This window comes from Myodes glareolus, chromosome 3, assembly GCF_982192425.1.
Source record: "Myodes glareolus chromosome 3, mMyoGla1.1, whole genome shotgun sequence".
Classification (NCBI taxonomy): Eukaryota; Metazoa; Chordata; class Mammalia; order Rodentia; family Cricetidae; genus Myodes; species Myodes glareolus.
Window position 1 is genome coordinate 30,065,246 of NC_142028.1, and position 15,216 is coordinate 30,080,461.

General features: G+C 44.5%; 1 protein-coding gene across 2 annotated transcripts in view; it reads right to left on the bottom strand.

Moving 5' to 3' along the window:
• Nucleotides 1-250: 250 nt before the first annotated feature.
• Nucleotides 251-15,216, bottom strand: part of Bcl2l13 (BCL2 like 13) — a 57,689-nt gene continuing 42,723 nt past the window's right edge. Inside the window, exons 1-2 of one of the 2 annotated variants that reach the window (XM_085687056.2) lie at nt 11,450-12,511; nt 251-6,450 (exon numbers count right to left, since the gene is read on the bottom strand). In XM_085687056.2, the coding sequence (XP_085543182.2) occupies nt 5,737-6,450; nt 11,450-12,496 (1,761 nt within the window). In that variant the 5' untranslated portion in view covers nt 12,497-12,511 and the 3' untranslated portion in view covers nt 251-5,736. Of the gene's footprint in view, nt 6,451-11,449; nt 12,512-15,216 lie in introns of those variants that run through there. The other variant, XM_048444344.3, reaches the window with a different exon arrangement.

Genomic DNA, 15,216 nt, shown 5'->3' on the forward strand with positions numbered 1-15,216 from the left:
AACATCTCCTAGGTGATCTAGTGCATCAGAAGGTCACAGCATTCCCAGTGACCTTCAGGACCCAGCATAAGCACAGGTGTTTGGGGTCACAGCGACTTGACTGGCTGTGCCAACTGGGAACTCAGGTGTGGTTTTGAATGGCAGGATCATGCTTCAGGACAAAGGCAAATCAAGAATGCGTGCACTACAAAACACTGTCTGAAGTAATCCCCCTGCGCCAACAGTAGCGGACAAAACCATGAGTCACCAGTTATCAGAAAAGCTCGTTTTATTGTCACCTCCAGGGTATTTCCCCAAGAAGTTGCTACTACCTGGAAGCACAGTTTGTAGACCTGAATTTTGTCACTTCCTGATATAAAAGAAGCTTGGGCACAAAGTAGACAACAGCATGGGAAAGGAGCCAAAACAATTCGCAGTAATGAATTGCAAGTCAGAGCTGATAAGCACACTGGAAATGGTGCTGCCTGAATCAAATGCTTATGCTAATCTTTATTTATTTTTGGTTTTTTGTTGTTTTCTGAGACAGGGTTCCTCTGTATAACAGCCCTGGCTGTCCTGAACTAATTCTGTAGACCAGGCTGGCCTCGAACTCACAAAGATCCACCTGCCTCTGCCTCCCAAGTACTGGAATTTAAAGGCATGCATCACCACAACCCAATACTAATTTTTTTTTTAAAGATAGGATCCCATATATTAAAGGCTGAACTTTAACTCTTTGCCACGTATGGCCTTGAACACTGTCTGCCTTCCTTCCCCTGAGTGCTGGGATTACAGGTATGTATGTATTCCATGCCCAGTTCATGTGGTGCTGGAATGGAACCCAGGACTTCATCCACACTGGATAGACATAACAGCTATGTCTGCCTGATTCTGCTGTGTTAATAATTACCATTCCAGTACTTTGGGGAGGGGGGCAAGAACTAGAGCCAGTAACAAACTGAGCTTAATCAAGGGGTTAGGAGAAAGAGGCACTTTTAATATGAAGAAAGAAAAACAGATTACAAGAGCAGGGAAAATACAAGTTCAGGAAAAAAAAATGTTTCTTATCCTTTTGTGCTGGCAAACAAATGGTCCATGTACACAGGGTACCAGACAGACCTTTTTAGACCTCACTAACGGAAGGTGTAGTTCACCATCCTGGGAAAGGCCTCCACAAACCTGTCATCTCAAAATGACAAAACGTGGCCCTGGCAAGATAGCCATGGGTAAAGGTGCCTTCCACCAAGTGTGCGGACCCCCATGGGGAAAGGAGAGGACTGTGACATGCATCCACACACATACATAGACAAATTAATAGCTTTTCATGTCAAAGTGTTTGCTGGAGGAATATATCCAGAAGCAGGGTCTAACACCCTCTTAGAGGAGAAAACGGGAGGATCCCGAGCTGGCCTGGCCAAGTGTCCCTGAGACAGTTCTGCCCTGAGCGGCACGGAAGCAGCTGAGGGCTGGGGCTTCGTGTAAACATGAGCGTGGGGAGGGTGAACTGGGACATGGCGAGCCAGGCTGGGGCTCAGGGAGGGCTGTGTGAAGACGACAGTGTGTTCACCTTTTAACAGCTTCCAGCTCTCCAGCAGCGCTATTTAAAGGTTACATGGCTGTAAAACCAGAGTCAGTTCTCATGGACGCAGCAAGGTTCTGTGGCAGGATTTCACTGGGAAGCACTCTTGTCAGATGAGCAAGATGGAAGACTGTTTGGTCATTCCTGAGTCTGAGTGTCAAGAATCCAAAATCCTCTAGGTGTCCCCATATCCCTCAATATGCCCACCCTGGACTGATGGCCACCACAGGGGAAAAGGACCAGAGGGATCAAAAACTGCCAAAAATGGGGGAGAGAGGTGTCACGTGGCTGCCTTCATCTGTCACACTGCATGCCTGGTGATGACAGCTATGCCCAACAGTCCAGCTTTGTCTATGAAAACACATTAAAAATGGCTACTGAACATCAAAAACCGCCACAGGGTGATCCCAGGGCACTCACGCAGTGGCTAAAGGGACGCTGCACTAGGCCTGGAGTCAGGAATTTTCACTCGCTGCTTTGCCTCTGATAAGCTAGGCCACGAGATGAACCAGGAGTTCTGGGTGGGTTTCTACTCAACATGGGAAGTCTAGAGTGAGCGGCTCCCAGGACCTGAAGATGTGAAAGTCCCCTAGCCTCTGGTGTGTATTAAGTGCTCAATCAATATCAGCAAAAGGGACAGCCCACACAAAGCTCACTTAGAAGGTATACTACCATGGCAGGCCACAGCCATCTCACAAATAAAGGTTCTCAGTGCTGTCCTGCTGCTAAGATCGTGTGTGTGTGTGTGAGAGAGAGAGAGAGACAGACAGGCAGGCAGGCAGACAGAGACAGAGACTGACCATGGCTGATCATACTACTGAGCAGAGAGCTCATGGAGAACTCATGAAGACCTAAAATAAGAGTAAGGAAAGGACTTTTCCTTAGCTATAAAGCGTAGTTTCTATAAAGTAGCTCTTAAAAGGTCAATGCCCACATCTCCCCTTCAGAGCAAAAGGCAGTGCAGACACTGTGTTCTCTGACTGGGGAGCTTAGCACAGAGGCTAAGACAAGCAGTGGCAGCTGTGGTTCCAAGAACCAGGCTCAGAGAACTTCACTCTCCCTAGGACAAATGATACCTAAAGGGACTGGACACAGGCAGGAGGGGCCAGGGATGCTCTGGGTGAGGTATACGTGAACCAGACCAAACAGGCATATTTTTCTAGAGCAGTGGTTCTCAACCTTCCTAATGCTGTGACACTGTAATGCGAGTTGTGGTGAGGAGACTTCCAACCATAAAATTATTCCGCTGCTACTTCATAACTGATTTTACTACTGATAGAAATTGTAAATCCCTGGCAAGCAGGACAGCTGACACACAACACCCCCTCCCCAAGGGGTCTCGGCCCACTGGTTGAGAACCACTGATCTGGACCATCTTCTAGAGGCAGTGATGATCATGCAAGGCCCTCCTGCTAAGACACTCGACTCAGATTTGCCATGTCAGTACAGAAGATTAAGTTGGTATTCTTTAGTCCTGGTGTGTCTGTCAGGAAAATCTCACTGATTTTGGCTAAGTGAGCACCAATCGTTTCACAGAATGGAGCTGCTAAGAATTCTAGTAAGGGCTGAGGTGCAGGAGGGATCGAGCACTTGCCTGGTGTGAGATGCACACACAGGCGACAATCTCCAGAACTAGTAAAACTTCTCTGGTTCACAAGCAACAGTGGAGCTGAGGTATCTCGATTCTGATGCTGTGCACTCCCCAGTCAGGTTGAATGTATTCTGAATCTTCAGTCCAGGGGCAAGAACAGCCTCCTGTCAGTCCTCAGAAGGACTTGAGAACGAATTTTAATGTGACAGAAAGACCAGGTGTGGTGACACATGCTTATAATCTCAGTCCTGAGGCTGGACTACAAGTTCAAGACCAGCCTAAGCTACATAGGTAGACTGCCAATTTATTTTTATCCATTTAAAGCAACGGCAAACCTAGGAAGTGCAGCAAAAGAACCACCCTTGTGGTGGCTACTCTGTCCATTGCCAAGCAGAGGGCAATGAGATACAACATGCCTATCTCCCAGGAAAAAGATTCTGTGTGGAGAGAACCAATGGGAAGTCACCTACTTACCATCACCCAGAAAAAGAGTTGGGTAAACCAGGTTAGTGTTCATGGGGTAGTAAAATACAGCAACAAGCAGTTAGCACAGTATCAGGTCTTCCCTGTCCCTGCCTTGGTGAAGAGGCATCTATATAATAGATGATATAATAGTCATCCTATAATAAACTTCTTAGCCACTCCCACCTGAATGTGACAGTTAGCCCTTAAATGGGATACACCAGTGAGAACCCAAAGTTCCAAAGGGTTAACGCTGGAAGAAAACTCTTTAAAAAAAAAAAAAATCAAGGCAAGGCAACCCACCAGTCTCTGAGCTGTGAGAACCAGGACATACTCCCACCACCTCCAGTCACACTAGAGCCCTTACACCCACGGGACAGCAACGAGGCATCACAGTGCGACACAGCGACAGGACACAAACATGCTCAAATCTCTTCCTGATCAGCTCTTTCAAGTACTTTTTAAGGGACAGTTTCTTTACAAAATAATTTTTAAAAATCAAGCATATTTAAAACATCAGCTCTTGGTGATCAGAGTAGTTAAAATTATTTTTATTATAAATTTCAGGATCTAAGAAGTGTAATGTTACATGACTAAGTCAAATCTGAGAAGACTTCTTACCAAGCACGTGAGCCTTGCAGGTGGCACTGTGGCCCCCAGGCATGAGAGGGTCAGGTTCCACCCCTCCTTGAGGGATGGGGTCAGCCAAATGACAGAAGACCCTGCTGAGTCCCACTAGGTACAGGTGAATGAGTGCACAGAGGCCTCTTGGTCTGTCACCCTGGCATTGGGCTGACCAGAGTTCAGGCCAAGAGGTCTCCTCTTGAACTCTGAAGACCAAACCAGTACCTTGAGAGCAGCAGTCTTGGTCTTAAATTCAAGTTTCTGTCCCACTTTTCATTAAGTGATACCTAATAGTAAATGATAAAATTTTATCACTTATTTCAATGACTTACATTGAATAAGGGTTATGCTCCAACTTTCTGTAGCCAAACGATGACACTGCTTCCTACATGGCAGGAGACCCACAGGGAAGCCGATGATGTCCCAAAGACCAAGGTCAGGTACTGGGAAACACTAACCCAGGGTCCTAGATGATGCAAATGCCATCAGAGGTGTCATGGGCACGTGCAGTGGCTGGCCACACGTGTAAGAAGTCCAGCAGACCTGGACAGGCTGTGTAGACTGCCTTCCTGCCTCTAAGAACAATGACCGCAGGCAAATGCCGCCTGGAACCTGCAGTGGCAATCAGACTAGGAAACCTTAAGTCTCCTACACAGCTCTAACACATTATCTTGGGACAAGGTTTCAGCATGCAATCCTGGCTGGTCTCAAACTCAGTATGTACACCAGGCTGGCTTTGAATTTGTGATAAATATCCTTGCCTCTACTTCCTATATACTGGGATTACAGATGGTGCCACCAAACCTGGCCTGGGTATTTATCTTTTAAGCAGTTCCTAAAGGCAGCATCTTTGAAAGATAGAGCCATGGGAGGCTTCGGGGTTTGCTGGGTGGGAAGGATGCAGGGTGGGCCACACTGTGCTGCAGTTCCTGAGAGGTGGTGCAATGGAAGAGCACCTCACGCTACAGAATGGGAAACCAGCAAAAACGCAGCTGCAGAGCACAGCGAGTTCACCTGTTAGGGAAACTGCAACAGGATGAGCAGCTGGCTGTCCCCAGCTGCAGCTTCCTCCCCCAGATTCTCTTAATTGAACCCTATCCCTTAAAGCGGTGGCCCTCAACAGGGTGACTTTGTCCACAGTGGACATTTGGCAATGTAGGAGACATTTTTGGCTGTCCTTAAAGGAGGGGGGTGCCACTGGCGTCTAGATGGAAGCCAGGGCTGTTTCAGATCATTATGCGATGCACAGGGCAGCCTCCTACAGAGAATTACTGAACGGTCAAGGGTGCTCAGGCCTGTCCTAGACGGGAACTGCACTCTTACCCTGCCGAATCTGGTGTGCGCCAAGGCCCTCAGGATGACAACCAGGCCAGTGTGAACACTCTGTGTCAAGCCAGCTCCCCCAGTGTCCTGCCAATGTCCAGTCAGCTGCTGGCAGTCTATGTTCCAGTGAATACAACTAAAGCCTCAGGTCCTTTTGTCTGCTTTCTCTGAAAAGCTGTTACTTTTTCCTTAGAGCCAATGCAACTCCAACTGCCACCGCTAGGATGGCCACTGCAGCAGCCCCTCCAAATAGCAGTACAGCCTTGCCCTCAATGGGCATGGCACTCTTGGCTACCCCAGCAGCAGTGGTCTCCCCAGTGTGGCTCTCTTTCCTGCCCCCAGTCCCCTCTGCGCTCAGCTGGACAGCCGGCTCCGCCCCCTCCAAGGCAGCAGGTCTTGCTGCCGCTGCTGCTTCCAGCTCCTCCTCACCAAACTCCACAAACACAGATGGAGTGGGGCTGGCTTTCTCAACTCTCATTTCGGAGGCTTCCTTGGTGGTGGTCTGTGGGAGCAAGGGAGCGGCGGCTTCTGGGAACGCCTCCTCGGGCACCTCCTCCTTCTCCACGTGCACGATGTCGGAGTTAGAGGAGTTGTTCTCGCTCTTCTCCCCAGCCCCGCTGCTGTCCAAGCTCTTCACTTCTTCCGGGTCCATGGCAATCTGCTGCCAGGACTCGGGCCCGAGAGAGACCGGCAGGCTTTCTGTGTGCCAACTCTGGCTAGCAGACAGCGAGACAGGTAGGCTCTCAGACTGCCAAGATGTGGTCACCGTTGGGGACTCCGGGGGACTGACCTGTCCGGAGTTGTCACTAGGCAGGATATAAATGTCATTACTATCTTCTGCAATGATTCCCGGGTATTCTTCCTCCTCAGACTCGAGACTAAAGACAGTGCCCTAAAAAACAAAAGGGAGAATCCACACAAGCAGACTCATTAATATTAAAAACTGTCAACCTAGGGAAAATAACTGTCTACCATCAAGTTTCAGGAGTAAATACACCCCCACCTATACAGCTTCTGAACAGAATGTACTCATCCGAGCATAAATACAAAGGAGCTTTTCTCCCTCCCCCCGCCGCCCATTTTTGAAAAAGAAGCACTTCTACCCCAGCTTCTTCCCCCACCCAAAACACATTTTTGTTTTAATTTTTAATTGAAAAAAAAGTTCCCGTACACTGGACTATGATCACACCTTTCCCTTCTCCCATAGTCTAAAAGCTTTCTTAGTGGCTTCTTTCAGCCTCCTGGGTGTTGGCCTAACACACCTGCACCTGCATCCCATACCTTGCTAAAAGGGAGAGCTTTTGTTTTGTTTTTTCAAGACAGGGTTTCTCTGTGTAGCCATGGCTGTCATAAAACTCACTCTGTAGACCAGGCTGGCCTCGAACTCAGAGACTCGCCTGCCTCTACCTCTAAGTGCTAGGATTAAAGACGCATGTGCACTGTCTTGCTAACAGGAAGAATTTTGGCAGCTCCACTGTGCATCATATACAGTCAATTAACTCAAAACAGCAGAAAAAAATGAAAACAAGATTGTGAACTCTGGGAATCTGTCACTTAGTAAATACAGAAACACGGCCATGTACCAAGTGCTAGTGAGAGTTTAGAGGAGAATGTTTTTCTGGGTGTGAAAAGGCAGTGATGGCAGAAAAATCATGAAATTCTGGCAGCAAAGGCCATCAAGAAGATGCAGTGTAACTAAAGCACAGAACTATAAAAGGCAGGAAGAAACAAGCAAACAATTTACTCTGCATTGTGTGCATGAGGAATAAAAAGTTCAGCCATGACAGACTAGAACTAATTCTTGTGAGGTGTCCCTTACCACCATGCACATAAAATAATCAAAAATATATATTTTGAAATTGATGACATAATATATTATTGTCTGTAGCAGGCTGCAGAGGTCTATGTCTGCAGTCCCAGCTCTTCAAGAAACCAAGTTAAAGAATCACTAAGTCCAGTATTTCGGGCCAGCATGGAAAACACAAGACGCAGCCCAAACAAAACAATCAAACTTCTTTGGATACTATGTCATAATGAAACACTAGAGACTGGGGGACTCGTGCATCTTTCCTTCAGGGGATCATTAAAAACCAGCAGTGTGGTCTTCATCCATGTCCAGCAGAACTGCCGACCAGGCGCTATTTCAGGGACTGAGGTTATAAGAAGGCTTTCAGGTATGTGTCCACACAGACTGGGCAAAGCCAGGGCTTAAGATATGGTAAGAAAGGCAGGAAGAGAACCAATGGGTTGCAATGTTATAGAGATCCAGAGAAATTTCACAAAAAAAACTAGCCAACACTTAAATGCAGCAGAAAGTATGAATAGAATATATAAGTGAGCCAGGCAGTAGTGGCGCACGCCTGTAATCCCAGCACTCAGAGGGCAGAGCCAGGGGGATCTCTGTGAGTTCAAGACCAGCCTGGTCTGCAGAGCGAGTTCCAGGACAGCCAGGGCTACACAGAGAAACTCTGTCTTGAAGGGGGAAGCTACGAAAAGTTGAGGGAGGAGAAATGGTTGGGATATATTGTATGACAGAAGAATCTATTTTCAATTAAAACAAGAAGAAAATTACATATTAAAATTCTTGCACAGTTTTTCTATTTTTTCTTTTCTTTCTTTCTTCTTCGAATGTGTGTGTGTGTGTGTGTGTGTGTGTGTGTGTGTGTGTGTGTGTTAGGGATGGGGTCCAGAGAAACTTAAGTGTCAAGTAGACTGATGGGACCACTGAGTCCCATCTGAATGTTCTTTTATTTAAAAAAAATAATAAAAAAGAGGGGGCTGGAGAGATGGCTCCGTGGTTAAGAGCATTGCCTGCTCTTCCAAAAGTTCTGAGTTCAATTCCCAGCAACCACGTGGTGACTCACAACCATCTGTAATGAGGTCTGGTGCCCTCTTCTGGCCTGCAGGCATACATGCAGACAGAATATTGTATACATAATAAATAAATATTTTTAAAAAATGCTCAGTTCAAAAGAAAGAAAGAAAGAAAGAAAGAAAGAAAGAAAGAAAGAAAGAAAGAAAGAGGGAGGGCTGGATAGAACGGCTCAGAGATTAAAAGAACTGACTGCTGTTCTGGAGGTCCTAAGTTCAATTCCCAGCAACCACATGATGGCTCACACCCAACTATAATGAGATCTGATGCCCAGAATACTTACTTACTTACTTTCTCTCTTTCTTTCTTTCTTTCTTTCTTTCTTTCTTTCTTTCTTTTCTTTCTTTCTATCTATCTATCTATCTATCTATCTATCTATCTAATAAATTTTAAAAAATAAATAAAAATGTTAATTATTTCCCAATGAAGCTATTATTATGATATAGTTTCAAATATACAATCCCACCAGGCTTCTTCTTACAGAAATTGACAGCCTGACTCTGAAATTTATGCTATAAGATATCAAGACTCACTAGGGCCAGGTGCGGTGGTGCCCCTTTAATGCTAGCATACAGGAGGCAAAGCCAGGAGGGTCTTTGTAAGTTTGAGGCCAGCCTAGTCAACATAGCAAGTTCCAGGACAGCCGGAGCTATAGAGAGAGACGCTGTCTCAAAACACACAACAACCTCATAAGAAGCCCACCGACAGCATGAGCAGAGCTTCCCCAGCTCATGCCCACCCTTGGGCATACCTTCTCCCTCTCTGAGTGACCTGTACTTCTATTACTGAGCACAGGACTCTGGTCCAATAGGTTCTTCCAAGAAAAAGAAGCTGAAAATCTCAACGGGTCCTCCCCAGACTCTAATCTGTATCTGTAATACAACATGCAATACAGGCTAGAAAATGTGAATTATTTGAAAAAAAAAATAGTGGAATGTCTGAATTTGAACATGTCTCAAACAAAGGGTAAGGCATATGGAAATACTATCATAAACTGGTATTCTTTTAACATTTAAAAAGTCTTATCACAGTGTGCATGTGTGTGTGCCTGCACATGTGCACACAGAGGACAAGTCATGGGCGGTGATTTTTCTTTCCACCATGTAGTCCTAGGGATCAAACTCAAGTCATCAAGCTTGACTGCAAATGCTTTCCCCACTGAGCCATCTCACTAGCTCTTAATTCCTTTGTAAGAATTCAGATTCATAGTGGCTTATAAATCTATAACATAAAATTCATTAATTTTAAGTATATGGTTCAGTGGATTCTAATATATTCACAATGTTGTATAACCTCACCAGCATAATGTTAATTGTAAAGAGTTCCTTTTTTCTTCTTAATTTTTTTTACAAGACATTTAAAATATCAATTTATTCTTTTTAAAAAATATTTATTTATTTATTATGTATACAATATTCTGTCTACATGTATGTCCACAGGTCAGAAGAGAGCACCAGACCTCATCACAGATGATTGTGAGCCACCATGTGGTTGCTGGGAATTGAACTCAGGACCTTTGGAAGAGCAGGCAATGCTCTTAACCAATGAGCCATCTCTCCAGCCCCTCAATTTATTCTTTATTGCCAAGATTTATAACAAATTATTTAGAAGTAAAGGCCAATTTTTAGTCCCCATTTAGTTACTTGTTCCATTTTACTCTATGCATACTAAAGTCAAATATATGAAAATACCTGTTAATGCTCAGCATTAATGTATCTGATTTACGATGCAGAAATTAAACAAACAGTTGGTACATCAACTGTCACTCTTGTCAGAGCAGCTTACTTTTATAATTATTATTAGGACAGACAAAAGACAAAATTTAAATTCAGGGGCAGACCCTATTTACCTGATTGACCAAAATTTAAAAATCAAACAGCCTTCATTTCTATAATACTTCAAAGAAATTTAATGTATGGTTTTTGAGAAATACTTTCAAAGATACCTACATTGCCAGCATTACAATCTGACACTTTTAATAGGAGTTACCCTACACTGCTCATATACCATCTTCTGGCATTACATCTGATACTTTAATCATAATTATTATAATAGTCAAAGAAGTTTAGTTACTATCAATTCACTTATATATAAGCCAAGTATGCTCACCCTTTTCCAGTTTTTTGAAACTCTGATGTGTTGATTTTGGTTTATCCTCAATATAAAATTTCTATGACACTTAAATTGATGACCCTTTCAGAGCAAAGCAGAACTGGACAGTCCCCTTCAGTGACTGAACTGACTGCTCTGTCATGCTGCCTGGCTGAACACTGACATTCTTTAGTTACAAAAACACCTACCTACATGAGTTTAAAAATTGATCTGCACAAAAGAAATTTTAAAAATTATATACAACAAATTGGTTTTTAAAAATACAAAAAATAACATCTGTCACTTCTGTCATGCTGACAACTTGACACACACACACACACACATACATACATATATATATATATGCATATATACACGCATGCAAAAAAAGTTCCAACTCGGTCATCTGAACGGCTGTGCTCTAATATGACGAACAAACTGCCACTACGTTCACACTGACAGAAGCTGTATTCAAAATACTGCATATACTAAATACTGCAATAGTCTCTGCAGTTATAATGCTGGTTATAATAGTTTTTGCTTTGATTAAAAGTGCCTTAAGCTAACATTAAGTACACTAAAATCCACAACAGTTCAGAAATCCATGACCTTACAATAAAGAAATCCAAAATGTACAACTATAAAAGCAGGAAACAATTACTGCCATGCAAGACTTAAACTGAAAACTGCAAGGAACTGCAATTTAAAACAGCAAGCTCAAATATATTTAACACTCAAAAGGGTCAGCAGCGAGTTCTACCAACAACAGACTTTAAAAAGAAAACACACTCTCTTTGCTGGTATAAATCATATCTTCAAATCTGAGAGCAGCCGCCTGTCCTCTGGTTGAGGAGATTTGCTCTTTTACAGCTGTTTTAATGGAATCTTTCCTCTCAGTTAAGTCGTAAGCGGGATAGTTTTCATGTACCTCTTGGCAAATCTGCTTCATTGTGACTTCTTCCAAGTTAGCATCAGCCAGTAATTTCTTCACTGTTTCCTTTAATTCTTCATCTGTAGGTGGTTTTTTCAATTTTTTAATTAATGGTTCATCATCAGAACTGTCTTCAGATTCAGATTCTTTTTTAGAACTGGTTTGATTCTTCTTGGTGGTGCAGCTATCTGCCTTCTTAACATTAGCGCTTTCTACAGACTTGTTACTTTTAGCAGCAACTTTTTGTTTCGCTTTTTCTTTTTTGGCTGTCTTTTTTGGTGGTTGCTCCTCTTCACTTTCTTTCTCTTCATCTTCTGAAGACTCTTCCTTATTTTTCTCATCTTCGTCACTACTGGATTCATCTGACAGAATTTCAGGGCATTTGGTTTGCTTTGACTTCCTTGTTGTTCCAGAACTGTTCCGTTCCTTTTTACTACCTTTGCTTGAAGATTTTTTGGAATTTGGCAATGGTTTGCCAGAAGGCTTTGGATGCATTAAGAAATTCAAGATCCTCTTCACTAGTTTGCTGTTCACGCCTGATCTCTCTAAATCAAGAACCTCACAGATGCTCTTTAGCGTGGCATTTCTAAACTTTTTCAACATTGCTTCCTTCTTTTTATACTGGGTACTGCCTTTTTCAAATGGAAAGCCACTAAACTGACCCACATTCTTCTTTAATGAGGACACTGTGCCTGGACTGTTGTAAAGCAGTTTGTGTAGATTTCTAAGTTCATCTGTTTTTTTCTTACTCAGAAAGAAACGTATCCTTTCAATTTCACAAAGTTTCTGACCCTTCCCTTGTGCAATTGTAAATGGTTCTCTCAGTAAGGAAGACACTTGCATTGTCAATCTTTCTACTTTCTTCTTTTCTCTCTTGCCTTCCACAATGAGACTCTTTTCTTTCTCGTCCTCCTCGTCGTCCTCTTCTTCCTCCTCCTCACTCTCGTCCCTGGGGCCCGGCATTTCGGGCTCCTTCTCGGACGCGGGCTGCGACGGGCCATCCTCTGCCTCCGCAGCAGCGGGGACTGCTGCCGCTGCCGCCATGCTGCTGGGGACCTGCGGGCGGAGAGGAAGCCGGTTCCCTCGCTCGCTCTCAACGGCAGAACCGGCAGAACCGCGGCGACTGCTTGGCGGCGGCAGCTGCTTCCCAAGGCGCCCACTCCGCCCGCCTCTCCGGGGATGACCGAAATCTTCCGCCTTGGTCAGGCCAGTCCGGCCAATGCGAGCCTAGCCGCGTGCGCCTTTTTTCTTTTTAAATAAGACAGCTATGCAGGTATTCAAATAACCAGTTAGCTTACAATTAGATTGAGCCTAAAAAAACCAGGGATAACAGAGCTCCTGAAAACTTGCACTGTGGTAACTTTCTGCAGTGCTAAAATAGAGCTCTTTAGCGGTGCTGAGTGTGGAACTCAGGACTCAGAGAGGTACACATGCACTCGGCCAGAGCTGCAGGCACCCCAGGCCCAACAGAGTTACTATTTAGCTGCGAGACATGTCTCCCCTTAGTGCCATTCCTCATATGAATCCTTGTCCCTGGCATCCCCAGCTCCACTCCTGTGGGAACTCTTTCAAACTCAATATCCCTCCATTAGCATGATGGTAATGTAAAGCCAAGCAACAATTTCCAACCTTCATCAATAATGAATGTCACAAAAAGCCCTTTACAACCAAGAAAATGACCATCAGTGGCAGAACTCATGGAATTACAGGCAGTCAGAGGTTAACCGTTGTGAGAAAGCCCCAATTCTACCGCATTTCTCTTTCCTCTCTCATGTTATTATCATCTTGCTGCCCCTTAAGCACAACGCGGATCTAATGTATTCCTAAGTGCGCATCTCCTTTGTTTTGTTTTGTTGTTGTCTCAGGTAGCCCAGGCCAGCTGTGAACTAAGTGTGCAGCTGAGAGGGATGGAAAGATAGCTCAGTGGTTAGAGTGCTCGGGGGCTCTTCCAGAGGCAGGGGTCGATTCCCAGCACCCACATGGCAGCTCACATCTAACTATAGCTACAGAATCCTACATCCTCTTCTGGCCTCCTCAGATGATACACATGATACAGACATAAATGGAGGCAAACAGCCATACATAGAAACGGAAAGATCTGGATAAATACAGATCCCCCCCCCCCCCCGCCCACCCATGAGAAAAAATAAGAGCCAAAAATTTAAGCAGGGAAAGAAGAATCAAAAATCTAGATTAACCGGTTCAGTGACTCTGATTCAGGAACTAGCTGGAGATAAAGTTAGATTATAATCTTGAGAAACAGGGAGTTACCCTCTTGTGATTATCACTGGTATTTTCAATGATCACTGGTATTTTCGATATTTTCGAATGACACCCTCCCTGCCCGCTTTGGATTACTGGGTTGTGGTTTCTTCCCTTAAATACCCCTTCTCCCAGCTACTTGGGGTTGAACTCCCCTGCGTGGGATGAGTCTCGGCCCCAGCACTGATACCTGTCAATAAACCTCCTGTGATTGCAGCAAGGAGTTCCTGGTGGGTCATGTTATCCCGAGACTTGAGTGAGAGTCTCCCCGATCCAGAAGATCTTTCAAAACAAACAAAATATGTAGTAAAGAATGGCCTTTTATTTTTTATTTTTTAGGTGACAGTGTCTATGTGACCCTGGCTGGCCTCAAACTCACAGAGATCCACCACCTCTACCTCCCAAATCCTGGAATAAAAGGGGTGCACCACAAAACTAATGTTTTTACATTTTTTATTTACTGTGTATGTGGGGGGCATCTCTGTCATGGAGATGTGAAGTCAAAGGACAATTTGCATGAGTATAGGAGTCAGCCCCCCACCACCACCATGTGAACTCCAGGGTCACAGCAGCAAGCACCTTTACCTAAGGAGTCATCTCTCTGGCCCCATCTCCTGATCCTCCTCCTTCTGCCTCCTTCCTCAGTGCTGGAAATAGGACTTATGTCACAATGTTTGGCTCTGTTTTGGCTTTTGAATTTTCAAGACAAAATCGCTCTGTGTTACAGCCCTGGCTGTCCAGAAACTCACTTTGTAGACCAGGCTAGCCTTGAACCACACAGAGATAAACCTGCCTCTGCCTCCCAAATGCTGGGATTAAAGGCGTGCACCACCACCATCTGGCTTCTGTTTTGTTTCTTTAAGACAAAGATTTGCTACTTAGTCTGAAATGGCCTAGAACACATAGTCCAGGCTGACCCTGAACTTGGAATTCTCCTGCCTCAGACTTCTGAGTGTTGGGTTTATAGGAGCTGCACCATCTCCCACCTAAATGTATCTATTTTCCTTTTCTTTGAGACCATCTCACATAGCCATGGCTATGCAGACCAGGTTAGCCTTGAACTCACAGAGATCTGCTGCCTGTTCTGTCTCTATGTTGGGATTAAAGGTGTAAAACACCAGGAATAGCTTCCAAATGTATTGTAATATATCTAAATACAAGTTTTTCTTTCTCTGAACATTTTCTGTTATTTATTTATTTATTATGATCAAAGTAATCACTATTTTCTTAAGAATTTTTCCACTTATTCATTAATTGGGTATGCACACCCTGGCACGTGCATGGAGGGCAGAGGACAGTGTGCTGGAGTTATTTCTCTCCTCCCACTCTGCGGGTTCTAGGGACTTAAGTCGAGTCAATCAAGCTTTACGGAGTGTCCTAGGCAGTTGAGACATCTTGGTGGCCCCTAACCGCTTCTCTCTAACACAATGGCTCCCATCTGCCTATCAACTAGTCTGGAAATGGTGTGGTGGCAAAGCTCATCCCAGCCACAGGCGAAGGCA